Consider the following 27,513-nt stretch of genomic DNA (forward strand, 5'->3'; position numbering starts at 1 on the left):
AGAGAGAGAGACTTTATGAGAAAATACATCATACCTTAGTGTTAGCACCAGAGCAAACAGAAGACTACTGAATTTTAATTTATCTCATTCTGTGCTTGAGTCTGTCTCGTTTTGTTTTTTATATTATCATCTTTATACAGAATCACTTTGTCCTACTATGTGTGTTTGCAGCCCTCATACAATTTGAACATAACAACGCCCGCTGACACATAACACAACAACATAACGCTCAAAGACCCTGTAAAATGGCTTGTCTCTGCTTATTGGTAAACTGGGTACGATATCACTCAGAAAGGCTATGTGGTATTCCAAAGCTACCTCGCCTAAGCCATTGTGAGGCCAGCAGGAATCTTCCAATTCCACTGGCACCATAGGTTCCCATGATCTAGGGCAGGGGGAGCCTGCTGTGATACGTTGTGGTAACGACATATCAGATGGCTCTTGGGATTTGTTTTAGCATAAAAGAACACAGATGAGTGGGGTCTAGAAAGTTGGAGAACCAGCAGTTGAGGGTTTTCATTGCTGATTCAAAGGGAGAATTGGGCTTGCTTCTCGATGGTGGTCCAGTGGTCTGTGGAGCGAGTGCTTTATTAGGAGTAAGGGCCAGCAGGCAGAGGAAGCAGCCTAACGGGGCAGATAGGAGGAGCAGGAGGACTGGAAGAAGAGGCTAGCTGATAACCAAGAGTGGTTGGTACCACTTGGTACCTCCCAGACAGTTAGTGGTTCTGGGTGTGAACACCATTCAGCACCTATCACTTGGCACTAGGAGCATCACTACAAGCTGAGGGCCCTGTACTGCATCAACGTTGGGCTCCACCTAACCCACAACTTTTCTGTCCATCGCTTTCACCATCCTTGGTAGGAGCACACAGGTGCAGTTGGCCTGGCTCATGGGTGGAAGGAAGAGTTGCAGGAACAGCTCAGCTGTTTCCCAGGCACGTCCCACTCAGATGTGGGGGAAGTGGCCCAATGGATCATGGTACAGAAAGGGGCAAGAGGCAGGGCAAGTCCTGCAGCACAAATTAAGGACAGAGGTGGGGGGCTAACAGAGCTTTTTGCTAGCGTGTTTTCCCATTTTTTTCAACAGGAGATTCTGGGAAGAAGCCCATATCATGAACAAGGAATGCAGAGCAAGCAGCCTGTGAGCCTGGACCCTATTTTACCCCTCCTCTGAGCATCGCTGAGGGACAGAAGTGTGCAAAGGCTGCTGACCCAACCTGTGCACTAGCTGTGGGTCACCCCATAGAGTCTGCAGCCTGAATCTTTATGAGTGTGTGCTGAACATCTATCTGGATCAGGAATACCCAGGGTGAGGGCAACCCAAGGAGCTGTTTAGAGTTGGAGCTGACCTCCAGGAGAGGAAGTTAGCTATAGTCAAAATCCTTACTCCAGCTGGAGTGGGAGTTTTACACTTTCCCTATTCAATGTCCCCAGTAAGATCGGGATGCCATACCCATCCATACTCAGTTACCTAGGACAATTCTTGGGTGGGTGACTACACAGGAAAAAAGTAGCCAAAGTACCTGGACAAAGAACTGAGAGAGGAAAAAAATGGCTTTTAAATGCCAGAGAGAAGCCCACTAATTACATTAGAAGTATCAATTTGCAATACTTCATAGTGGTTAAAACAGCTGGTGAAATTGTTGAGGAAATGCAGACTTGACTCTTTAGAAGCTGATTCAGGGATGCCTACCAGGATAAAGATGCTTGTAACTCGAGGCCAGGCATTTTTCATCCCGCACATGCATCTGTGCACAAAATCCAGGCTATGCGCCGCAGCACTTCCCTTTGTTAAGATACTAGAAACAGCTTCTAGGATCCTCGGTAGCAAATCAGCTAACATGCAGTGGAACGACAGCAGTGGTTAAAGAGTGAAAAATTTCATCAGAAATGGCAAAGAAGCAAACAGAAATGGAGGGAATAGAGTGTGTGATGTGTATCATGTTTGTGTCTGCAAAACAAATGCGCGTGGTGTTTATATGTTTATATGCACATACATATGAACACTGTGAAGGTGTGCATACGTGTGCATGCAATGTACATGTTTTCTCAAATATAAGCACATATATATGTGTAAACATGTACATATCCACGTGTGCTGTATATGAGTGTGTGTAAAGATACATACTTATCAGTACCATCCATCTTAATTAAGGTTCCGTTGCTATGGTAAATAAACACCGTTACCAAACACAACCTGGGGAGAAAAGGGTTTATTTCAGCTTACAACTCCCAGGTTATACTCCATTGATGAGAGAAGTCAGGGCAGGGACTCAAGGCAGTGACCTAGAGGTAGGAACTGAAGCAGAAACCATAGGGGAGTGCTCCTTTCTAGCTTGCTCCTCCTAGCTTGCTCAGCCTGCTGTCTTATAGCACCAAGGACTAGCAACCCAGAGATGGGACCACCCACAGTGAGCTGGGCCCTCACACATTGACCACCAGTCAAAAAAAATGCCCCATAGGCTTGTCCACTGGTGGGGGCATTTTCTCAGTTGAGGTTTCTTCTTCCATAATTAGCCTAGTTGTGTCAAGTTGGCATAAAATTAGCCAGCACATTATCTATTCATCTCTGTATGTATTCACACATGCATACATACATACATGCATACATGCATGTCTATTTATTCATTAATCCATTCATCTACCTGTTCTTCAATGAATCCATTCATATATCCATTCATTTACCTTCTTGTCTACCCATACATGCACTCATCCATCCACCAATCCATTCATCTATTAATTTATTCACCCATCCAATCACCCACCATCCACCTGCCCATCCATTCATCCATCAACCATCTATCCATCTGTCCATCCATCCATGATCTCCTCCAGTTTTAGGAACTGGAACAGTGGTGGGAGAGAGTGACATGAAAAACTGGAGGAGGTGGGAGAGTGTGCAATATAAACTCTTTCATTTGCTGTTGGAACTCTGTTCTGTGTGTATTCACAGCAGGAAAGGGTACTGATGATCTGAGTCCCATCTGCAGAACCCATGTGTAGATGTGAACTAACTCCACAAGTTGTCCACTGATATCCATGTACATGCCACCCATACACAAACATCACACACAAACAATAAGTAATTTTTTTTGAAGTTGTGTGCCCTCCAGAAAGACCTTGTCAGTTACGGGAAGATGGACAGATTCAAAACAAGTGAGGAGAGATGGGCTGCTCACATCCTGAATACGTTGCCACCTGATAGATCTAAGGATGGGGAAGAGGAAAACTGGCCCACTGATGGAGTGGGTAACACACAGGGCATACCTAGAAGGCTAGTTAAGCTGCAGAAGCGTGGATGGAAGTGAAATAAGTTCCTAAGTGCTCTCTACCTGGCAGACTGATGCCTGGTAGACATCTTCTGAGGGATATAATTGAATATAATTGGCCCCCATAAACTCATAGGGAGTGGCACTATTAGGAGGTGTTGCCTTGATGAAGAAAGTGTGAGCTTTTAAAGTCTCCTATGTTCAAGCTCTACCTGGTTCACTTTACTTTCTGTTGCCTACAGATCAAGAGGTATGACTCTCAGCTCCTTCTCCAGCGCCATGTCTGCCTGCATGCCATCAGGATGATAATAGACTAAACCTCTGAACCCCAATTAAATATTTTCCTTTATAAGAGTTGCCGTGGTCATGGTATCTCTTCACAGCAATAGAAACCCTAAGACAATGGATCATGCCTGCTATGGCAGGATACAGTCTCTGGCCCTTCTCTCTCAAATCTCTTTGCATCCTCTGTCCCCTGGGCTGATGAAATCATCCAGCTAGAAGTGAATACCTGGAGCTCTGGGGTGAGCACTGAGCTGACTGGGCCTAGAGCTGATGTCGATGGGACAGAGGGAACGGGGTGAGCAAACCTTGAAGGTAGGTGGAAGTCAGCTAGACCTGGGGCATCACAGACAGCTCAGAGAAATGATTCCACCGTGATCCTGGCATCCTAAGCCCATGTAGGGCTACTTGGGTGGCATGTATAGCGGAAGGGCTCACATGCAGCAGGGAAACACAGACACCTGCTGTGTGCCCGAATTTGTAAGGGAGGGTGCTTGTGAACGCAGCTGCCCACTCGCCAGCTTGAACGGCCGAGCTGCCTTTATTTTCTCTGCAAAGAATACATCCTACATCCTCGCAGCACGACTCTCACGGCCAGCTCTGAGAAATCAATGTCAACTTGACTGAGTGTAGAATGTTTTCATTTCGCCCCCTCTCTTCACACTCCTAAATTTGCCTGGATGGATAATTAAAGGACTATTTTCATCCGATATTTGGAGAATCCAGGCTACTGTGGGGTGGGGGGGGTGCTTAGGGTAAGGAAGGGGTATGACATTACTGATCCTGAGTCTGCAAGTTCCCGGGGCACCCTGACTAGGCACAGAGAAAAGGGGGTCTACAGAGCAATGCTACATCTTGCTACAGGGAATGGGAGGAAGCAACTACCCCTGCTGAGAGAACATTGAGCTAAAAATCTCTCTCTCTCTCTCTCTCTCTCTCTCTCTCTCTCTCTCTCTCTCTCTCTCTCTCACACACACAGGACACAATGCAAGCCAGCCACTGCTCCCTGGGTGGGGATACCAATGACTTGGAAAACCGATCCTGGGGGTTCTCATCTGCAATCAAGTTTGGCCAACACAACACGGGGAGGAGGCAGTGCTTGCCATCTGCACCAGAGCCTGGCTCAGCTAGGGCCTGGGCGGATTCCTGGAGCGAGTGCTGACACCATTCACAGTCTCCCTCATTCCCTCACCCTCCACAGAAGCAGATGGGCTGGATAAAAGTAACCATGGGTGCTTTGATTTGTCTCAGTCATTGCTCACCCTATGCTGCCCACAATCACCACCCGCTCCTATTTCTGGCTCCCTAGCAAGGATGAGAAATCTCTGTGGTCAGAAACCAAGAGCGCCTTAGGGTGCAGTGGCTGTGAAGACCTTTTCCTGGACCCCACCAGGCACCCTTCATCCAGCAAGACTACTTTTGAAGCCAAAGTTGAGAGAGCCTCCATCCCTGAAAGAGAGATGGTTCTTCTATCGGTCAGCCTGACCACTGGACATGGGTGGGTGAAGTGAACCTCAGAAGAGAACATGAAGCAATGCATAAGCATGACAGGCAGACTCATCCAGGAGGAGGGAGTGTCAGGCAAGAACCAGGAAGACTTCGGTGATTCAGAAGAGAGCAGCTGGAACCCTTTCTCAGTCTTGGTCTCAGGGCTACACTGAATGACAAGGACAAAACACTCCCAAGCCCATGACCCTCAACAGTTACCACCTGCAGCTTCTAAGGATGCCTGCACATCATTGAGGCTCTTGTCTACTGATTTGCATTTGTTTCACAAGCAGCAGCTGGCACCTGTTCCAGATGTGGGAGCAGGCAAGTCACTGGGCACACACTGAGCCAGTCAGAAATGATACACAATGCAAGGCTGGAGGGCGTCTTCACTTACCCGGGACTCAGAAAGAGCCAGTTAGGACCCTGGCTTCTCCCAGCTCCTCGCTTCTCACTCACTTTGATTTGCAACACATGTCAGAGCTGGAGAGAGCTATGCTGATGTCCTCAGCCAATGTCCCAAAGCAGGCTTTGCTGCTGCACTGACCCTTGCTCTGCATGCTTCATAGTCTTACCTTGGGATAAAGTCTGGGACAGGGATGCTGCAGGGGATGGCTCAGTCAGTGTTTGCCATGCAAGCATAAGGAACTGGGTCCAGTGTCTCAGTACCCATGTGAAAAGTTGAGTGAAAATAGATGCCTATAATTCAGAACCATGGTGGAATAGGGGTAGACTTGGAGGTAGGCAGATCCCCAGAGTTCACTGTCCAGACAATCTAGCTGAATCAGTGAGCTCCAGATTCAGTGAGAAACCCTGTGTCAAAAAATAAGGTGGACAGCAATTGAGGAAGACAATTGTCAACCTCTGGCCTCCACACACTGTGCATACACACACACATACACACATACATACACAAACACAGGAGCATGTAGACACACAAATACAGAAGCATGTACACAAACAAATACAGAAGCATGCACACACAAACACAGGAGCATATACACACAAATACAGGAGCATGTACACACACAAGTACATGATCATGTCACAGATACACACAAATACAAGAGCATGTACACACACACACACACACACACACACACACACACACACACACACACACACACACACGATGGACCTGACTTCATGACAGCTCTTCCCCCTACCCAGCTAAACCCCCTTGGCCTGTTCCAGTAAGTCTCCAGTACTTGTAGCTATCAGCCCAGGGGACCAGGCACCCAGGATACTGAGAAGAAAACAGCATCTGACATGTGAGCTATGCCACAGCAGTGAGCAAATGATCTCCAGGCAGGTGAGGAAAGTTTCCACTGAGTTGGGAATTTCAAACTTCACATCTCCACACATATATTTTGTCCTCTTTGGGTATAACAGGTTAAGTCACCAGACCAAGTGAGCCAGTATCTTCAAAGAACTTTCCCAAGGCCAGCATGCCACTGGCACTGTGTACATACGTACTTTCTATCATGATAGGGGTTATTATGAGGGGAAAAAAAGCAGGAAGATTGAATAGGACCTGGCTCAGCCTTGCAAATAAACCAAGTACTTAAGAATAATTCATATTATCTTCTCTGAGATCTAGAAAATGGGCAAGGAGGGAGTTGGTTGCTTAGTTAATGTTAATCCACAACTACATGGCTTCTGTAACAGATGAGCTTCTCCGGTGTGCCCGCCTTGTCTATCCCATCATTCATGCTGCCTCTACCATGTGGAGGGTCCTGTGTCCCCTCTCTTAGATGCTGGGCCGTCTCTGCCATCTCAGCTCACACAGTACCAAGGAACAATGGGACATAACTTCTAAGACCAGATCATAAAAGGCCACCTGTTTCTTTCTACCTTGTTGTCATGGACAACTTCCCTCAGTGCCCCACAGCTGTGCTGGCAGCAGCCAAGCAATCAGCTGCATGGAGCACCACACACTGAGGTTGCATCCAGCAGCTCTGGCTGTGGGCCCTGCTGAGAGAGACATCAGAAGCTGGGTATGTAGAGACTGTGACCCCAGATGAGTCCAGCACAGCTGTCTGGCCTCCTCAGGCCATCAAAGCACCTTGTTCACGCTCTCCTCAGACCCCAGTCACTACGGTAGTCCTATGAGCAAGGTCAGCGCTGACTGTGGTTTAAGTTTAGGGTGATCTGCTCCCCACGATCAGTGCAGGAGAGGAATAGGGCTGCTGGAACTAAGACCTAAGGAATGTACCATTGACTTTGACAAAAGGGATAAGCTGGAGAGGCCCCAGGGAAACTGGTCAAAAAGCTGAAGCCCGATTTCAGTTCTGAACACCTGAAAGCACCAGAAGTTGGTGGTGAGGGCAGGGAGGGGGGAAGGAGGAAGGAAGGAAGGAAGGAAGGAAGGAAGGAAGGAAGGAAGGAAATAAGGAAGGAAGGAAGGAAGGAAGATACTACCCAAGGCTTCGATGACCCAAACACTTGTCACATTGGTACCACTGTGACCTGTGGCTTTGTGGACACAAAGAACCTACCTTCATGAACTTATAAACTGTAAGGAGTTTCAAACAGAATATTCAAAGTCACAATGTCTGTTTTTGGGGTCCACAATGAAGTGCTCGAAGAGAAAGGCACATCAAAGGTTGGCCTGCTAAACATGAAGGGCTGCATCTGGCTGCACTAGGAGATAAACCCACTCTGCTTGCACTCCTGCACGTATCTGGAACATAGAAATGACTTCCAGGGAGCCTCTCCTTGTCCTCTTCCAGTACATACAAATAACTCCCAACAAATCAGCCTCCCCGTAAAAATCAATGCTGGTAGATGAATGAAAAACTGTTGACCAGAATGCCCTGGCGTTCTACAAAGAGGCAGACCCCGGAATGAAAATGGGGAGGCTGGCCTGAGGCCATGTTGATGTCCATGGTCCATTTTGCCGCTAGGGCCATATCTGGGTCCATGGTCCTACTGCAGCCAGGGCTGTGTTGATGTCTGTGGCCCATATTATCACCAAAAGCCATGTTAATGTCCGTGGTCTATGCTGCCACCTGAAGCCATGTTGATGTCTATGGTCTGTGCTGCCGCAGAGGGCCATGTTGGGGCCATTGGTCCTGCTGCAGGTGGGGCTGTTGATGTCCATGGCCTGTGATATCACAGAAGGTCACGAGAATGTCTGTGCTCTGTGATGCCACCTGAAGCAGATGATAAAAAGGGACATAGAAGCCTTCTGTGATAACCCCTACTCCCACCCCACCCACCCCCTAAAAGAGTAACAACCTAGACAGAGAACTCTTAAAATTGTGATAAGGATGCTGAAGTGTAGCTCTCCACAACTGATGGCTTTTGGAGGGGGTGGGAGAAGGACTCAGTTTTCTTTAAAAGGCTGGGAGTTAGGCCATGCTCCAGTGAGCATGTGGGCAGCACAAACTGGACTCTTATTATCATCATCATCATCATCATCATCATCATCATCATCATCATCCCCTTCTTCTTCTTCTTCTTCTTCTTCTTCTTCTTCTTCTTCTTCTTCTTCTTCTTCTTCTTCTTCTTCTTCTTCTTCTTCTTCTCTTCCTCTTCTTTTTGGAAGGGAGGTCACAAGGCTGGGGTTGCAGACCTGGGAGGACTGGGGAGTGAGTGTGATCAGGACGCATGCTGTGAAATTCCCAAACAAGCAATAAAAACAATGTGTTGGGAAAAAAGAAAAGAAAATAGGGAGTCTGGGGATGTGTGGGGCTCAAATCATGTCAAGTTCCTATGGCTGGTTCAGAGAGCTGTGTGGTCACAGGCAGGGAACCCCCGTGCCTCCATCTGGAGGGCACATGGGACACACAGGTGAGTGTGGGTCCAGGAGGAAAGAAAGTAGAGAGGAAAACTGGCCAGCTGCCTGTTCAGAATGGCTGTCTGGATTTCCACTGCTCTGTGGAGTGTGACTGCAGAGTGTGAAGAAAGCAAAAAGAAGTTAGAGCTGAGATCCAAGCTCCCATTGTGATGGTCAGTTTGTGTCACTTTGTGTCTTAGTTTCTTTGGTAACAGTGACAAAACACTTGGCCAATGTAACCTAAAGAGGGAAGATACATTTTGGCTCAGTTTCTGGGGACTTAGGCTGTCATGGCAGAAAGGGAATGTGGGGGATGGAGCAGGTCCCTTCATGATGGCCAGAAAGCGGAGAAAGGAAATGCTACAGCTGGCTGGTTTCCTCTTTCCCCCACTCTTTTCTGTGTGGGCTCCCAGCCCATAGCATGGCACTACCCACATTCAGAGGTCTTTTCCTCACTGTCAATTACCTGCAGAAATACCCTCAAGCACAGCACTGGTGTGCCTCCACCTCTTAGGTGACTTTAGGTCCATGAAGTTGACAGTGAAGATTAGCAATCACAGTTCCACCCAGTGATGGGTACCTAAGATAATCAGCCAAGCAGTATAACTAGGTGTGTCTCTGAGGGTGTTTCCAGTTGTGGTTAATATTTGTGTGGACGGACCAAGTTAAGCTGAGGACCCTCCCCAGTGTGGTGGGAAGACAAGTCTACCAAAGGAAGGAACTGGCAGAGGAAAAAAAATGACTCCAGCCCTTGGAATCACACCTTGGTTCCTCTGGCTTTCCAGGCTTTGGCCTTGAACTGGATTCGATATCCATGTTCAGTAGCTTGTCAACCCTGTGACTCCCAACCTATGTGGTTATGGGAACTGGTCCCCCCCCCCACCCCACACACACACCTTTCTCTCCAACTTTCATCTAAGCAAGTAAATTGGTTATTAAAACAAAAGATCAGGGTGGGGCAATATAACAGAATCCAAAATCTCCGAACATAACAATAATGGCCTATGAAATTATCTGACATTTAAAGCATCAAGACCACGTGAGTCACTATGAAGAAGAGGCGCTAAGATGAATCAGCTCTGAGATGAGCAAATGTTGGGATTACTAGACAAAGACTGCTATTTTTAATGGTGATGTGTGCGGAAAAGAAAAATGTTCTCATATTGGATAGAAAGAGGAAAACATATTGCAAGGGGAAATTTTAAAAATTACTACATTTACTTATGGAGACAGAGAGAGAGAGAGAGAGAGAGAGAGAGAGAGAGAGAGAGAGTCCCAAGTATGGAGGTAGAGAACAACCTCCAAGGGTCAGTTATCACCTTCTATCCCGTGGGTTCTGGGGATCAGACTCAAGTTGTCATGCTTGGCAGCAAGCACCCTTACTTGCTGAACCAATTTGCCAGTCCAAAGGAGAAAAGAAAATTGAACTGAATGAAAACAGTCACCTGGCAGAGGAAAGAATGGGTATTCTTGCTGTTAGAAACTTCAAAATCACCCAGTGTGCAGGAAAGAGGAAATTCACAGTACCTCAAAGACCCAGGAATGTTTTTTAAAATCTTATACATAGTATTTGAGGGTTTTTTTTTAAAGAAACAGTGGGTCTAAGAAGGGAGGAAAAATGAAGTAATGCTGCCAAAGTCACCAAATTTCATGAAAGGTGATGCTCAGGGACCCATGAATTGGACCCAAGCCGTACCTAGACACACCATAGTCAAAGAGCTGTGTGGTGTGTGTGTGTGTGTGTGTGTGTGTGTGTGTGTGTGTGTGTGTGTGTATTCTCTGTTTTGGTTAGATGGTAACAATTCCCCAAACTATAGCAATGTGCATTCCCAAGACTAAAGTAACATCTTTCCCCTGATCCTTGCCTTTCCTGCTCTGTAAAGGTTGGACACTAGAGATGTTTCTCCATCACCTGCCATTCTATAACTCACATTCCTTGATGCTTTAGCAATGTCCAAGTTTAGACTGAAAAAAGAAGATGTTTTAATCTTCCCAGGAACCTCCATAGAAACCCCAACATCCAAACAGACAGTGGCTCTAATTCTCACACCAGGGATTTACCCATTACAGCCTTTTCTCCCAAATTAAAAAAGCCTATACTGGGGGCTGGAGAGATGGATCAGCAGTTAAAAGCACTGGCTGTTCTTCCAAAGGATACAGGTTCAATTCCAAGCACCCACATGGCAGCTCACAGCTGTCTGTTACTCCAGTTCCGCAGGCAAAACACCAATGCACACGAAAAAAAAATATATATATATACATATATATATATATATATATATATATTTGTTATGTCCTAAACAAAAAATATTTTTATAAAAGCCTGTACTGCAATGGAATTGTTCACACCCTTGTCTGCCTTTCCCTCCATTGATCTTATTGATGGAAGCAGAGAAAAAAAGACAAAAAGAGAACCTCAGTGTCTTAGTTAGGATTTCTCTTGCTGTGAAGAGACATCATGACCATGGCAACTCTTATAAAGGAAAACATTTAATTGGGCTGGCTTACAGTTTCAGACATTTGGTTCATTATCATCATGGTGGGACATGGCAACATGCAGGCAGACATGATGCTGAGAGTTCTACGTCTTGATCCACAGGCAGCAGAAAGAGACTATGAGTCACACTGGGGGTAGCTTGAGCATAGGAGACCTCAAAGTCTGCCTCCACCGTGACACATCTCCTCCAAAAAGGCCACACCTACTCCAACAAAGCCACTCCTAACAGTGTCACTCCCTATGGGCCAAGCATACACACACACACACACACACACACACACACACACACACACACGAGTCTATGGGGGTCATTCCTACTCAAATCACCACCCACAGTGTAAATTATCTCATCTGAAATAAAAATAAGCTCAGCATGATGGCACACATAAGATCCCAGTGCTGGAGAGACTGAGGCAGGAGGATAGCAAGTTCAAATGCAGCCTGGTGAGATCTTGTCATAGTGAGATCTTGTCAAAAAAAAGGAAGGAGGAAGAAGAAATAGAGAGCTGGAGGGAAGGCAGGGTGGGGGATGGGAGAGAGGATAGACTCAAATGTCAACTGAGTACAGACTCCAGTGAGAAGCAAGAGTTCACCAGAATGGACTTTTGAAAAACAGGTCATACCTGTGTACTGTCTAGTAGAGATGCACTTTAAAAATATTCATTTTAATTATTTATATGCAAGTATGTCTGTGGGTCAGTATTTACACCCAAGTGAAGTGCCTTTAAAAGACAAACGAGGGTATCAGATCCTCCAGAGCTAGAGTTACAGGTGCCTGTGAACTGCCTGGTGTGGGGGCTTAGAACTGAACTCAGGTCCTCTGCAAGGGCAGCAAGCTCTAGGCTGGAAAGATGGATCAGCAGTCAGGCGGTCTGGCTGCTCTTGCACCCACAAGCTCACACCCATCTGTAACTCCAGTTCTAGTTCTACCTTGAGAACTCAAAGAGGCAAACTTGATCCAGAAAAAGAAAGGAAAGCAAAAAGGAGTCAAACAGAAAACCAATAGCAAGAGGAGAAACGGATAGAGGATGGAGATCTTCATCCTGGAGAGAGGATGAAGCCAAGTTTGAAAAGATGGAACAACTGAAAACAGCTAGGTGAACCAAAAGAACCAAAAAGCACAAACCAAGAAGAGTTGTTTCACATCTTACATGCACCCAGAGGGTAACAAGAACATGAGTGACAAGATGCCAAGCTCTTAAGAAGATAATATGACAAACAGCTCTATGCCATCCAAATTGACAACTATGATAAAAGGACAAATTCCTTTAAAAAAATACAGCTTGCCAAAAAGTGTGCTACCAGAAGAGAAAGGACTATCTCCATTAAAATGTGTGTGTGTGTGTGTGTGTGTGTGTGTGTGTGTGCGCGCGCATGCGTGCGTCTGCATGAATGTGTGCATGTTCACACAGTGCCCTCTGCAGTAGGGGTGTTAGATCCCCTGGACCTGGGGTTACAGGTGGGCATGAGTCATCTGACTTAAGTACTAGGAACCATACCTGGGTCCTCTACAAGACCAGAAGGGCTCAACTGCTAAGCCATCTCCCCAGCCCTGGTATAGCTACTTTTAAAACAACTCTTCCACTAAATCAAATAAGCTGGGTGTCCAGCCTTGATACAGGGGGAGGAGCTCAATCCTTTCTCAACTTGATATGCCATGCTTTGTTCAAACCCATGGGAGGCCTGCCCCTTTCTGAATGGAGAGGGGGAGGAGTGGATGGGGAGGAGGTATACGGGAGTTGGGGGAGCAGGAGGAGAGGAGGGAGGGGAGACTCAAATCGATCTGTAAAATAAATGGAAAAAATGTTTAAAAAAAAAAGTATCCCCAACAAGAAAAATCTCAGACCCAGCTGGTCTCACTGGTGAATTCAAGTGCCCCAGGAAAAATGAACACAAATTTACACAAACTCTTGCAGAAAATAGAGGAGGAAGGAAACTTCACTACTTGTTGATGTTGTTGGCAGAACCTCTATACCAGATGGAAAAATTCATTAGAAGAACTTCAAAACCTCCCTTACTGTTCTCTGTCATGAACACACTAAAAAATGTCCTCAACAAAATGTCTGTGACTCATGAGATGCAGCAACATATAAAAAGATAATTTGCTTTGGCTAGGTGGGGTTTATACCAGAGTTCAGGTGGTTTTGACATTTGAAAATTGACCAATTAATTCACCATATTAACTGCAGAAAGGAGGGAGGCCATACAATCATTTCAACAGGTACAAAGCACCATTTGGCATGATTAAATATAATAGAATAAGCCCAATACAACACTCACAGAGCCAAGAGGAGGCAGGAAGGGTGGGGAGAGCTGTGCTGACTGAGGCTAGTGCATATTACAGGCTCTTCTCAGGAGATCAAAGGCCCCTGCTCTCACTGCTTCCCCTTGGTATCTATTGGATGATTTAGTGGTTGCAAAAGGACACCAAGAAAAACAAAAACACATACAGATCTACAGAGTTATCAGCCAGCCTTTATTAATAAGTGAGGAAGTGCTTGTGTAAAAACTGCCAAGAAGCCCATATAGGAAGCCCCTGCCAGAACCAAGTGAAGTCTGCAAAGGCTCACTATACAAGGCCCAGCTGCATCTATTAGCAGTTAGGGAAGGAGGTTTTAAAACCTCCTGTGAGACTACCAACCAAGACCACAGAAGGATTAGTTTAACAAAGCAGGTGATTCGTGCTCCAGACAACCATGGGCATTGCTGAAAGAAGGAGACAAGGAGCCCATGTGTCCTGGGACCACAGCATCCTGGACAGGCTGCTTCCCCATAGGGGAGAAGTCAGTGTGAGTTTGTGAAACCCCAACAGCCCTTCTAGGGGTGGCTTAGTACTTAAACCACTGTGCATCAAGACTCACCATTGGCATACAGTAAAACAATAAAAGATAGGGGAGTAGGGTGTGGTGGTACAGGTAAGAACATAATGTCAGAATCCAGTTACTCAGGCAACAATGCACCCGTTCTTTCACACACCCACAGGCACCCTACTGAGACAGCCTCAGTGAGTCCCCAGCTCACAGACTTCCAATGCCAGGTTCTCTCACCTGGGAAGTGAGTTTAGACCAATCAGGTTTTTGGTATCCCTGCCTCCCACTCCTCACCCGGTCCCTGCCTCCTGCCTGGGAATCAGAGAGCCTGGCTGCAAGCCAGGGAACCTCCCCATCCTCAGAGAGGTAGAAGAAGAGACTCTACTTCTGCCCTGTGGGCTCTGTTTCCTCTCCTCAGAGCCCCCAACACTGTGTCTGTCCCCAGTGCTGGGGCCTGACTCTCCTTGGAGCCCCCACCATGTTGTTGCCCCTGTGTCTGTCTGTCCGTGATACTGAGAAATCTTCTAGTAAACTCCTTTCTCTCCAGTGACCTGTCTCGGTGTCTTGGAACATCTTCATCCCAAACCTTTCTGTATATACCCATCATCCCAACTTGGGAGGCTGGGGCGAGAGGATTGCTGTAAGCTCACAGATAGCCTGGACTATTTAGGAAGTTCCAGCCTTGCTAAGGGGATAACCTGTCTCAATAATAATAACACTAATAAAGAGGCTGGGGATTGACTTAGTGAATGAAGCACTTGCCACACAAGCTCCAAGACCTGAGTCCCCAGGCCCCATGTAAACCTGGATGCAGTAGCAAAGGCCTATGATTCCAGTGCCCTATTGTGTGATGAGAGGTGAAGATGGGAGACTCCTTGGAAATTTGGAGGCAGCAGTAAACAAAGACCTTGCCTCAATAAGGTGGAAGGTGGGGCCAACAAAGATTGTCCCTGTGACCTATATACCTGCACAGTGGTACATGGACCCACACCCATGCATGCACACAGAAATAAGCACATACAAAGAATTTTTTAAAAAACACAGACCTTTGCAAAAAGCTTATGGTTACTAACAGAGTCCAGTGGCACTCCTACAGGTGGTGTCAAACAGATTTTCCATGGGGCACAGCAATGTCTCAAAGTAGGAGGAAGGCCACTTAGACAAACGTTCCTGAGCCAGTAGGAGAGAGAGGATGTGAGAGGAGGTAGGTATTGTTAATCCCACAGATTCTAGGAGAAAAGCCACTGGCCCAAACATGGCCAAATTAAAGCCAGCTTTATTCATGTGAGTAGGCTGTCTCCCCTAAGGCGGGGCTCAAGAGATCAGCTTTGGACTCCGGGAAGACAAGGTTTTTATAGCTCAGGAGTAGGGGATTCCCAAAGGGGGGATTTGGCAGGCAAATAAGTGGGTGACAGAAGCAGGAAATAAGCATAACAAGTTGGTCATAACAGCCTCCTGAAACAAAGGCATGGGTGCTGTTTTCTGAGACAGGCAGTACAGAATCGTTTATAGCTAAGGTTACAGGAGGAGCATAGCTTAACCCTTGAAAAACAGAGACTTAATCATAAACAGGAACGAACCTCCTTTGATTTTACTATAAGATGGTTTCCAAGCCCAAGATGGAGGCAGACTGATTTATCAGCATCAACCCCTACCTACCTCATATGCAAAGACCAGAACCACAAAAGCTCAGGAGAAAAATCTCCCCTATATTGGTTACAAAGCACAACTCTCAAAATAGAAATGAGACATTGGACTGGGTGGAAAGTTAAAACCTTTGGACTTTGGAAATACCTCTAAGAAAGCAAAGTTGGGATGGTGAGATGGCTCAGTGGGCAAAGGTGCTTACCACCAAGGCAAGAAACCTGAGTTTGATCTCTGGAATCTACCTGGTAGAAAGAGAAGGGACTCCCAAAAGTTGCCCTCTGACTTTCACAAATACTGGGGCACATGCAGACATACACAGACGCAATAAATTAATTAATTAAAATGAAACAAAGCAAAGAACAGAGTAGAAAGAATATTCAAAATCTATATTTGATGAAAGATTTGTCAACCTAAAATATGTAAAGAAATTTTATAAATCACTAAGATTATGGCCACCTAAAACAAAGGGCAAGACAGTGCAGAGGTTCTTTCATCTTGTATGCTTACTGAGGCCATTTCAGGTTTAACTAGCATTTAATCTCCTTGATGGAGAATCTGTGGGAAATTACTCAACTCTATTCTAGGACGTGAGGCCAAAATGCTCCAGCTAACTGAGTATCTTGGCTTCTGTTAAACTGCCTGCTTGTGTGAACCTCCCCTTGCAACTGCTGAGTGAATACCAGGGTGTGATTTTTGTCTCTAAAAGCCTCTTGGTCTAAAAGCTTGGGGATACATTTGGGATCTCAAACACCTGAGTGTAGTCCCAGCTGGCTGGAACCAAGACTTTCAATTGACTATAAACTATGTCTGGGCGGTTATATCCTATAGGCTCCCTGTAACAAGATGAGCCCACTAAACCTCCACCTTCCTACCCTCCTACTCCCACCCTCCCCAGTAAAGATAAATGGATACTGCACAAAGAAAGAGAAAATACATTAAACACTGTCACAGGACAAGAATGAGCCAGGCAGGAGGACAGGAAGCTGCTGGGCCAGCCAGGCTACAGCCCAAGGTGGCTCCAACTGACCCAACTAAAGCCACAGATGTGCCACAGATGCAATAGTCCTGGGGCCACAGCCCCACAGGAAGGAAGAACAGCTAGGAAACATGACTCACATAGGAAACAAACTCTGGTTTCAGCCAGGAAGGAGGCACTTGGACAGGGAGATGGAGTCATGTGTGGATACTTCTGCTCCTTCTGTCGCTGATGCCTGCAGTATGATTGCCCTGTCAGAAATGGCATTCAGCTGCTAGACTATGGAAACAACAGGCCCAAGGAATTAGAATTTCTCCAGAAACCTCATGCTGAAAAGGAAAAGCTGAATTTGGTACCCAGTTACAGTGGAGTTGGGGTGGGTGGGGGGGTCTTGTCTCCAGAAAGATAGTCATCACATTTGAGACAACCTTGCAGGAGAGACAGGAATTGAGATAATGACGGGTCAGTGATGGGTACATACCTTACCAGAACTGCTGAGTTACATATACCTCTTACCCTCTGTTTAAACCTGAACCTGTGTAAGGACCCTGGAAATGGACCTCCCCTGACCTCTGTCTTCCAATGTGGCCATGTTGAATTAAAGTCCCCTCTGCTTCTTGCTTTTTACTTTGTCTCTTTACTTGGCCTGTTGAGGATGAATGACTGAGTTTATCTTGCTAGCCTGGGCTCCAGTCCTAAAACTCCAGTTAACAGTGGGATGCTCCTGACAATCCCAGACATCCCTCAAAGGGGTGCAGGCAGATCTAGCTGGAAAGATAAAACCTGAGGCATGGAAACAAGGGTGGACCCCAGAAGACTGACCACCCCTCTTGCTCTCTCCCCTCATGACCAGGATGAGCATCTGGGAAGGCTTTGGTGAAGGGAGTCTGAAATGGTAGTGACAATGACAGACAAATAGTCCCAGATCCAGCATAACCACCCAAGTCCTCACCTGGAGGACTGGGCCAGGGGTTTCTTCTGTGCAAAGCCAATCTGGTCCCAGCATGTTGCCGCAGCCCTTTCCACAGCCGGGGGTGATGTCACCACACAGCCACGGAGGCAGAGACCTTTGCTGTCCATCACACCTGCCCTCACTTCTCAGGAATCTGTGCCCTCGGAGCACATTTTCTTCTGATCCCCACTCCTGCAGTTGTGAGCTATCAGGGTACAGGGAAGAAAATGCAGTACTCATTCTGATTGGTCACTCAGGGAGCCAAAGCCCACAGGGAGGGGCGGGGCCCGTTGATTGGCCCTTTGGTATAGCCATCACTTCTCAAGCTCAGAAACCTGAAAATGAATGTGAATGTCAACCAACGGCCAGCTTGTTCCTGTCCACTGGCCACACCAAGGCGTCCGTGAGCTTGCTCCTGGAAGCGGGTTTGATACGGAATCTCCCTCTTCTCTCCCTCTCCTCTCCTCTCTCCCCTTCTTTCTCTCTCTCCCTTTTCCCCCTCTCTTTCCTGTCTCTCTCTTCTTTCCCCTGTTTATCTTTCCTGTCTCTTGCTCCACCCCATCCTCTATCTCTGTCTCCCTTCTTAATCTCTCTTTTATCCTCTCTTTCGTTCCTTTCCTCTGTTTCTCCCCTCTGCTCTCTCTCTTCTTTCTTTAACTACCTCCCTCTCTCCCTCATATCTCTCTCTCTCTCTCTCTCTCTCTCTCTCTCATCTTTCCCATCTTTACTTTCTCTCCTCTGTCTCTCCACTCTCTCCGCTTCCTGTGTCTCTGACACTCCCCTCTCTCTACCTCTCCTCTCTCTCTCCATTCCCCCATGATTAATTCTGATGGAACATGGACCACAAGCAATAAAGAAATCCTTTTGCCTTTTTCTACACCAATGACCATCACTAGTGTATTTAATAGCCTGTGAACAAATAGCCTTTGTTCTTAACCTGAAGCCCCAGGAAGGCAGCAGATGAGGTTCCAGGCTCATGGCAGCACCCTATCTGCAGATATACCTTTATACCTTTGAGGTTAGACCCCCATGAAGCAAGGGAGCTGTAGGTGAGGGAGCCTGTCTGGGCTGGATTCTGTGGGTCCTGGAGTTAGTGCAGCCTCTGCTACTTCCCAGTCCTGTAACCTTGAGCCCACATGTCCCCTCATGTCTGCCTCAGTTTCCGCATGAGTGCCTAGCTCAGGTAATGAGGGAGGAAGGGAACGGTACAGCACGGGCTTAGCTCAGAGCTGATGTTCCTGTACCCTGATAGCTCACAACTGCAGGAGTGGGGATCAGAAGCGGCCCCCAGCTGTCCAGCCCTAGTAGGGGAATGGCCAAATCAAAGCGAAGCAGCATGGTGCAGGGAAAGAATTACACTCTGGAAGCCTGCAGAACCAGGCTCTGCCACAACCTGAGGCAGAGACTTCACACATCTGAGCTTCTGCTTCCACAGCTTCAGAAGGTGGAGGTAGGGGTGCTCAAATATAGAAGCAAGGATGCGTGTTCCACGAATGTGCCAAAGGCATGCACAGTCCTGAGGCTGTGATCCGTGAAGCTATCACACACCTCATCCTCTTCCTGATGCCCTCACCCAGAAGAACCTGCTACCCAGCAGACCCACCGTGAGAACTGCCCGGAACCTGCCTGCTTTCTACTGAGAGTCTGTGCTCCAAGACAGGAACCAGGGCCACCAAGTGAACACCTACTCCAGAGGTGACATTGGAATGTCAGGTTCTGATTTGGTGTGGAGAGGAAGAGGCCTCTCACTGAGTAATGGGGTTCTGAGCTACTGCTGGGTGGGGATCTTGAGCCCTCTGCCAAGCCTGTTGGGCATGAAGCCAGCTCTGGGAGCCCATTGAGTGCATCTAGTGACAGTGTTAAGTGCTCCCTGAACCACTTCTTCTAGTCTGGGCTGCCCCATGGCCCTGGATTTGGAGGGGCCCTCTGTCTGAGGTGCCCCTCCTGTCTCTTCTCAGGGGATGAGTGGCTCACATCTTGTCTACATTGCCTGTCCTATGGAGCTTCCTGGTCTTGATGGACATCCTTGCAAAAGGAGCCCATTGGGTGATGAGCCCATCTGGGTTGCAGCTTTCCTATCCAACATCCCACAGGCAAACCTGCTCAGAGCCTCCTTTCTGACTTTCAAGCCTTGGCATGTAGAAATGACTTTGACCTCCTCCCTGCCCTGTTTCTCTTGCTGTCTCTTCCCATTGCCCACCCAGAGCCTTGACGCATGTGAACTGCCTGGTTTCCCTTCCTTCCCTTGTCCCATCTCAAGCCCAGCACCCCAGCCCTGGATTTCATCAGAACAACATGCTTCACACCCTTCCATAGCTTTACTGCCGCCAAGAATTGTCATGCCTCATATTAACCAACTTGATGCTCCCAGGGTGCTGTCCTACCCTCATGGGGCCCTACTTAAACTCCCTACTCTCTACTGAGAAGCAGAGTCCCAAAATGAAAGCCAGACAGACCCCCTCCTTCCTACTTGCCCCCCCCCACCCAAGTCTGTATTCTCACAAGAACAGAATCCACAGGCCATGAACTCTGGCACCATATCCACCCATCTTCACCTAACACCTCCTTCCTGCCCCCATTGTGCCTCTCTCTCTGTCTTACCTCTCTCTGTCTATATCTGTGGTTCTCTCTGTTTCTCCAGTGTCTCTCCTTATGTCTCTGTCTATATCTCTGTGTCTGTGTCTCTACTTTTGCTTTCCCCTTTCCCCTCAAAGCCACCAAGCCTTACAGCCACCCCAGCCAGACCTCTGTGTGGGAAATGGGCCCTAAATGGAAACAACCTGATCAAGAAGGGAAGGCAGAGGCCATTTGACATGCAGAGGCCTATCTAAATGGCCCAGCAGAGGGAGAGGATGGGGGTGTTAGCTGACATTGAAATCTGTAGTGATGCGACCACAAGCATAGGGCACCAGGCAGTGCAGGAGGCAGGAAGGACATACTTCTGGAGGGAGTATAGCCCTACCCATGCTTTGGTCTTGGACTTCTGGCCCTCAGGCCTGGGAAAAAATAAGTAAATATTTATTGCGCAAGTCTTCCAACCCTGGCAGCTACAAGAACATTAACTGCCCTCTAGTATGCAGGCCTGGCCACCCGGCCTTGAGCAGCTGGAGTAGAGGATATATATGTCTCACCTTAGACAGTAAGGAGAGCTAAGCAGAAAACGATGAGGACCCAAGGGTGGCCAAGATGTTCTTGCCTTGGGTGTCAGGGTGAGTGTCCTAGTTTGATTTTCCATTGCTATGATAAACAGCATTACCAAAAGCAACTTAGAGAAAAAAAAAACTGTTTATTTGACTTACATCCTGATCACAGTTCATCATTACAGGAAACCAAGGCAGGGACCCAGAGGTAGGAACTGAAGCAGAGGCCATGAAGAGACACGACTTTTTTTGGGTGTGTGTGTGTGTGTGTGTGTGTGTGTGTGTGTGTGTGTGTGTGTGTGTGTTTTGTTTTTTTCTTATGCAACCCAGGCCCACTGGGAATGCACAGTGGGCCCTCCCACATCAATCATTAACCAAGAAAAAGCCACACAGACCTCCTGCAGGCCAGTATAATGGAGGCATTTCTCAATTGAGGTTCCCCCTTCTCAAGGATGCAAGTTTGTGTCATGTTGACAAAAAACTAACCTGTATAGAGGGCTTCCCAACAAAACGACATCTAAACTGAGGTGTGAAGGAAGTTACTGAGTGTCTGAAACCAAAGGTTCCTAGCAAGTGACAAAGGTAAGTATAAAATGAGGAAATCAAATAAAGTGTGTGTGTGTGTGTGTGTGTGTGTGTGTGTGTGTGTGTGTGTGTGTGTGGACACACCTTAACTTGCCAGAACTTGGGTGGCAGAGGCAAACATATCTCTGAAAAGGAGTCCAGCCTGGTCTACAGAGAGAATTCTAGGACAGCCAGGGCTATACAAAGAAACCCTGTCTGGTAAAACAAAAACAAAACAAAATACAAACAAACAGAAAAAAATAATTTTAAAAAGATCAGAAAATATGAAGACCAGAAAGTAGGTGACTTTGGCTATGAACACTGGTAGTTGGGCAGCCCAGTTCTGTAGAATCTGCTGCTGGGCTGGTTGTGAGGACTGAGAGACCCTGGGGCTCTGAGAACCAGGCTGAACTCCTGTAAGCTCAGTTACAGCAACAGAAGAGCAAACTCACTGTGGATGGGAATGGTACCCAGCAGGGCAGAGCTGAGTTGGTTGGAGTGGGCCTGCAGATATGGGAGTTATTCAGTCCAGCAGAGCTGTTGGCTGCAGGCTAGGTGTGGGGCTATAATTCAGGGGCGAGAGTGTGCAGCCATGAAAGGATGTGAGTACTGAGAGGAGCAGGGAGCACCCTGCAGGGAGCACCGAGACCTGAACTCAGGGTTATCTTAATCTTTAATGATGGCAGCTCGGTGAGACCACAAAGAGCTTAGGAGGACTAGAGGGCCTAGGGGTGTAGAGAGGGAAACGATGCCCAGTCGAGGCAGTCATGGCTCCATGGAGGGGGTGGTGACCACTGTGGAGATACTGCCGATAGAGCCATTACTAGAGTGTAGACATTGCTGGTAAACTCCTCTGGAGTGGTCCTGAGGAACAAGACTGTCACCAAGGAGGCTGGGAGAAGCAGCAACAGTCTCAGTAATGACCCGCAGCTCTGCACAGGGTTCTAAGAGGTGAGCATGTCTGATGCTGGCAGGAAAGGGGGTGGGTCTTTGCTGAAGGTGAGCCAACAGTTATGTGTTGGTGCTGACAGAAAGGAACAGGCAGAGACCAGAGGCTGATCTCCTGGGCCAGCGCTCATCTACCTACAGAATGAAGGGGAGGAAGTCCTAGCCTGTGGTCACAGAGTGGAGATGGGGAGAGGCATTAGGCTCCCCAGAGGGCTCTCAGTTAATTTTTCTCACAGCAGCGAGAACACAGAGTTGGGGGTTGGAGGAGTGAACTTGAATGGGAAGGAGGATCGAACCTGGGACCCTTGAGTGAGAGGTCAGGACATCAAAGTGTTAATAAAATTCATAGTGCCTGCTCTGCTATCTGGGAGCAGGGAATGGTGGACAAGAAGTTGGGCTTAATACAGCCAGTGTGACCAGGAGGAAAAGACAAGTAGTGATTAGGCAGGAGTTGCTGTACCATGGTACTGGGTAGGGCAAGAGTCATCCAGAGGATGGAAGCATCTCAGACCTTCCTCAGGCCAAGGGTTCAATAGGAGCATGTAGGTTACTGCTTCATGACCAGCCCAGAAGAGGGGCTAAATAATTTGGGTTATGGGATGAGTCTTCATGACTATAGCTGTCAATCCCGCAGAAACAGCACACAACACACAGGATGAAAACAGACACCCCATCATTCCCTGATGACTTCCAGATAGAAACAGCTGGTCACAATGCCCAAGTCTGTTGTCCTTGGTATGAGTCCATCTGCCATCGACTCTTTCTCCAGCCTGCCTTAGGCACAGTACCTGCCAAATAGTATGTTTCCAATAAACAAATGTCATTCATGAGACCCACCTTAACAAGCTGCCAGAGGAGGCAGAGCAAAGACCTGGGGATAGCAGACTGCATGGGGTACCCAGTGCAATTGCACCGTGATAATGGGAAGCTGGGCCATCTGAAGGCTCTGGTCTTGGTTCTGGTGGCAAACCCCATCGAAGCTGGACAGCTGGGAGGGTTTCAGGCCCCATTTGCTAGGAAATTTGAAGAGAGGACAGGGAGTTAGTGCCGTTACCTTGGCAACACTCTGTCACATTATAATGAGGCTCAGTGGTAGCAGGAAGCCTAGCTTAAAGGAGTACAAAGCATATCGATTTGCCGGTGTCCTGAGGAGGCACACCAGGCAGGCTGGAGGGTCCATCAGGAAGACAGCGGGTAAAGTAGTTAGGGAGCTAGGAAGTGGGGTGAACCAAGCCAGCCCAGTGCTTAGAAGCCCTGGTGGCTGGGCACCCACTGAGTCGTGACTGAGACAGCTCAGATTCAAGGATGGCATGGAGAGGTTGGGGCTGCCCTAAGTGGGAGCCCGTGAACCTAGGCAGAAAAGCCTGTCTGGAGAGTTGCATGAGGTGTGGCAGCCTGGGGGACTGGGCCACCCTGAGACAGGGTGGGTCCAAAAGAAGCCAATAGGCAGTGGGACAGGAAGGGTGACCACTACATCCACCTTAACACAGAAGTAGGGCCAACCAGCATAGGCTTCAACCTTGACAGAGCAAGTTCAGAAGGGCCAGGCATGGAGCACTAAGGACTACAGGGAGGAGAAACTGAGCTCGCCAGCTACTAGCCTTCAACACAGGACTGACAGAGTCCAAGTGAGGATGCAGGGTGGAGATACACAGGCTCCCATCCAGTGTTGATCTTCATAGATGTCTTTCCCTGCAATGATGAACTCAAGGAAAGCCAGAGGCTTTGGCTCTACTTTATTCTCTCCTTGCTTTATATTCAGTTACAGTGTTATACTGTTGGCTTCTGTGTCTGTAGGTCCCCAAGTCCACAGATGGAAAATGACCCCCAGGAATGGGAGGTTACAGAAATGGGCTAAATGATACATTATAACAACCATTTATATAGTATATTGTTTATATTGTATATTGCACAGAGTATTAAAAACAATCTAGAGTTGATTGACTGGCAGTATGTGGGAGGAAATACAAGTATTGTGCATCGATTAAAATACAAAATTTCAAAAATTGGAATAGGGGACTATAGAGACTCAGCTGTTATGAGTCATTGCTACTCTTAAACAGAGGCCTGGAGTTAGATTTCCAGCATCCACTTCAGATGGCTCTCAACCTCTTATACCCTCTTCTGTCCTCCACTCATCTGTACAGACAAATAATGAACAATAATACAAACAACTCTTAAAGATTAGAATAAATAAAGCTGAAAACGTTGACTAAGGAATAAGACATGTAGGAGAGTGTGTACAAGTGATAGGCAAATTTCCCACTACAGTGCTGAGGGGTTCAGGGTTTCCAGGTTGCACATGCAAGGGTCCACCTCACTCTCTCCCCATGTTTCCAGCCATCCCTGGGTGCCAGGCAGAGCTGGGTGTTTGACTCTACCTAGTGTCCTTGCTCCATTGGGTGGACACAGAGTGAGGAGCCGATCACCCACGCATGGGCAAGGATGGGTGGGGCACCCAGAGATGACCAGCCAGGGTCACAGCAGCTCCTGAGAGGCAGAGCTGGATCAGAACCTAGGCTGTGTGGCAGTAAAGAGCACAACCTCCCAATCATTTGTTTGTCTTCTATTCACATGCATGAAAGAAAGGACATGCAAGAACCAAGGAGTACCTCAGTGGTTCTGGAGGTGGGCTTTCTTGATGGCATTCTCATTGTATTATTTTTTTAAATCATGCAATAAAATTATGTGTAAGTTCTCTCTCTCTCTCTCTCTCTCTCTCTCTCTCTCTCTCTCTCTCTCTCTCTGTGTGTGTGTGTGTGTGTGTGTGTGTGTGTGTTACTGGGGATGGAACCCACGGCCCTATCTATGCATGCTCTGTCATTGATCTACAAACCTAGACTGTGTAAGTAGTTTTTAAAAAAAACAGTTTTATCAACACTAACACCCATTTTACACAATTTTCCCATTTAGAGTGCTTGCTGTTCTTCCAGAAGACTATTCTTCTTCCAGAAGAACTATTCCAGAAGAGTTCTATTCCCAGGGTCTACATCAGGAGGATCATGACCACCTGTAACTCCAGCTCCAGGGGAACCAATGCCGTCTTCTGGCTTTTGCATTTGACAGATGCTACCATTGGGATAAAACTCACAGAAGGACCAATACCAAATGACACCATTCTTGTGCCACTGGACCTAAAAGGGGTCGTCTTGTAGCCTACTCATGTTCCAAAGCATAGATCAGGCCTGCCTCCCTGCTAGAGTCTGCTCTCAGGGGCTTGGAGCGACCCTGACAAAGCCCATCCTGATGCCCACACAGAAACTAACACCCACCTTGCTTGGAACTACCTGGGTAGGTGCCACATCAGACCCCTGTGTCCTCGCCTGTGACGTGAAAGCATGGAGCCACATCCCCTCATCACTCTGCTATTTGCTACTGGGGATTTTCTTTATAGAGTTTATTTTCCAAAGACTGAAAACAAAACAATGGGAACAAATCTAGCTGAGATGCTTCCAAAGCCTTCAGCAACCTGAGCTTCTCAGCAAACAAAGGCCCTTGGGAACTCCTCCCTCAAAGTGTACAATTTAAGTGAAAGACAAGCCTGGCCCTAAGACAAGCTCCCTAGAGTCTACAGCTTTGGGTACAAGAATATGGGGAAAGGGCATTTCCACCCTAGCTGAAGAGAAGGGACAAGGACAGGTTGGGCCCAGAGGGGTCTAGAAACCCCAGCCACTCTCTTCTGGACCCTCTTGGGTGCTTCTTTCCTGGTATATGTCTCTAGCAAGATGTCTAGGGCAAAGAAAGAATGCCAACGCAAGGACAGACCCCCCCACACACACACACAGCATATATGTGGGTGCCACACACACCAACACAAGATCAGACCCCCAACCCAGCCCCCACCTAGGTATGGAACACAGTACCTCTCCCTATTCACACTTAAAGGCCTCTCTCCCCTGAGTCCCCACTGCTTCTGAAAATATCCTTGCCACCCTGCTCCTTAATGGTCATCTAGGAGACCTGTGCAGTTTATGGGCCTGGCCTCTGAGGATGCCATTTCACCCATCCTGGACACCTCTCCTCACCATCCTTTCAACACTCAGTGGTCCCTGAATGAGTCCCCAATACCGGTCTCCAGAGCTCCCCTTGACCTAAGGCCGCCTGGATGGAGTTATCTGGCCCAGTTCAATTTCCCCCGCCTTTTTGATGTCACATCCTGTCCCAGCCTGCCTCCCCACCGGCCGCCGCCCTCCCTCCTCCCTTCCCCGTGCGAGCGAGGCGCGCCGGTCCCTCGGCACCGCCCCCGCCCGCGCCCCTCACGGAGCAAACTTTTGGCATCGCTGCAGCCCGGGCGCGCCGCCGAGCTCCGCAGGGCGCGCCTCTCCACCGAGCCCGGGCTCGCGGGGACCCGCCTGGCGCGCGGGGAGAAGCAGGCGCAGCCCCCGCCCCGCCAGCCCAGCCCTGCCCGAGAGGCAGTCGCTCCGGAACCGGGACCATAAATATGCAGAGCGGAGGCTCGGCGCAGCACTGCCCGCGCGCCGCCCGCCCCGGCTGCTGAGCAGGCGCCCGCCGGAGCCCTAGACGCGGCCGGAGCCCCAGCCCCATCCCCAGCCGGGAGCGCGTCCACGTCCCCGCAGCCGCCAGCCGCCAGCACCCAGGCCTCGCACGCTAGGACGTCGGACCGGCCGCGAGACATGCAACCGGCCCGGAAGCTCCTCAGCCTCCTGGTCCTCCTGGTGATGGGCACCGAACTCACCCAAGTACGTGTGACCAACGCCATTTTCCTCTGCCAGGGCCACCGAGAGCCGGGCAAAGTCGGGGAGCTGTCCCCGGGGCTGGGGCTGAGGAGGGGACCAGAGTGTCATCCGGCCAGGGCTTGAGGGAGGGGTGCGGGCTGATCTAGACTGGGTTTCCGCAGCGCTGGCTCTGCGGGGCATAGCAACCCCTTTCCCAAGACCACCTCCCCACTCCTGCTGAGAAGTTCAGAGGGCAAGCTGGGGGCTTTGTTTCCTCGGTTTATCATCTAGTAGGGAAGACAGAGGAGACAAGCCAAGCTCCCAGGCATTCTTGCCAGCAGAGGTGCTTAACTCCTGCCTCCCAACACACACCCCTCGGTGGCCCGTCTGTCCCTTTGGGAACAACGCTACCCTTTACACGGTGGGCATGGTGCCATCAAGCCCTGGAAGGGCAGCTGCAAAGCGCTGGGGTGCATTGTTGGC

General features: G+C 48.4%; 1 protein-coding gene across 1 annotated transcript in view; it reads left to right on the forward strand.

Annotated features, from left to right (window-relative positions):
* The window catches only part of LOC118239113 (translation initiation factor IF-2-like), a 64,336-nt gene extending 37,484 nt beyond the window's left edge, over window positions 1–26,852 (forward strand). Inside the window, exon 3 of the mRNA XM_035447094.1 lies at window positions 26,520–26,852. Within this exon, the coding sequence (XP_035302985.1) occupies window positions 26,520–26,852 (333 nt within the window). The remainder of the gene's footprint in view (window positions 1–26,519) is intronic.
* The last annotated feature ends 661 nt before the right edge of the window (window positions 26,853–27,513 follow it).

This window comes from Cricetulus griseus, chromosome 6, assembly GCF_003668045.3.
Source record: "Cricetulus griseus strain 17A/GY chromosome 6, alternate assembly CriGri-PICRH-1.0, whole genome shotgun sequence".
Lineage (NCBI taxonomy): Eukaryota > Metazoa > Chordata > Mammalia > Rodentia > Cricetidae > Cricetulus > Cricetulus griseus.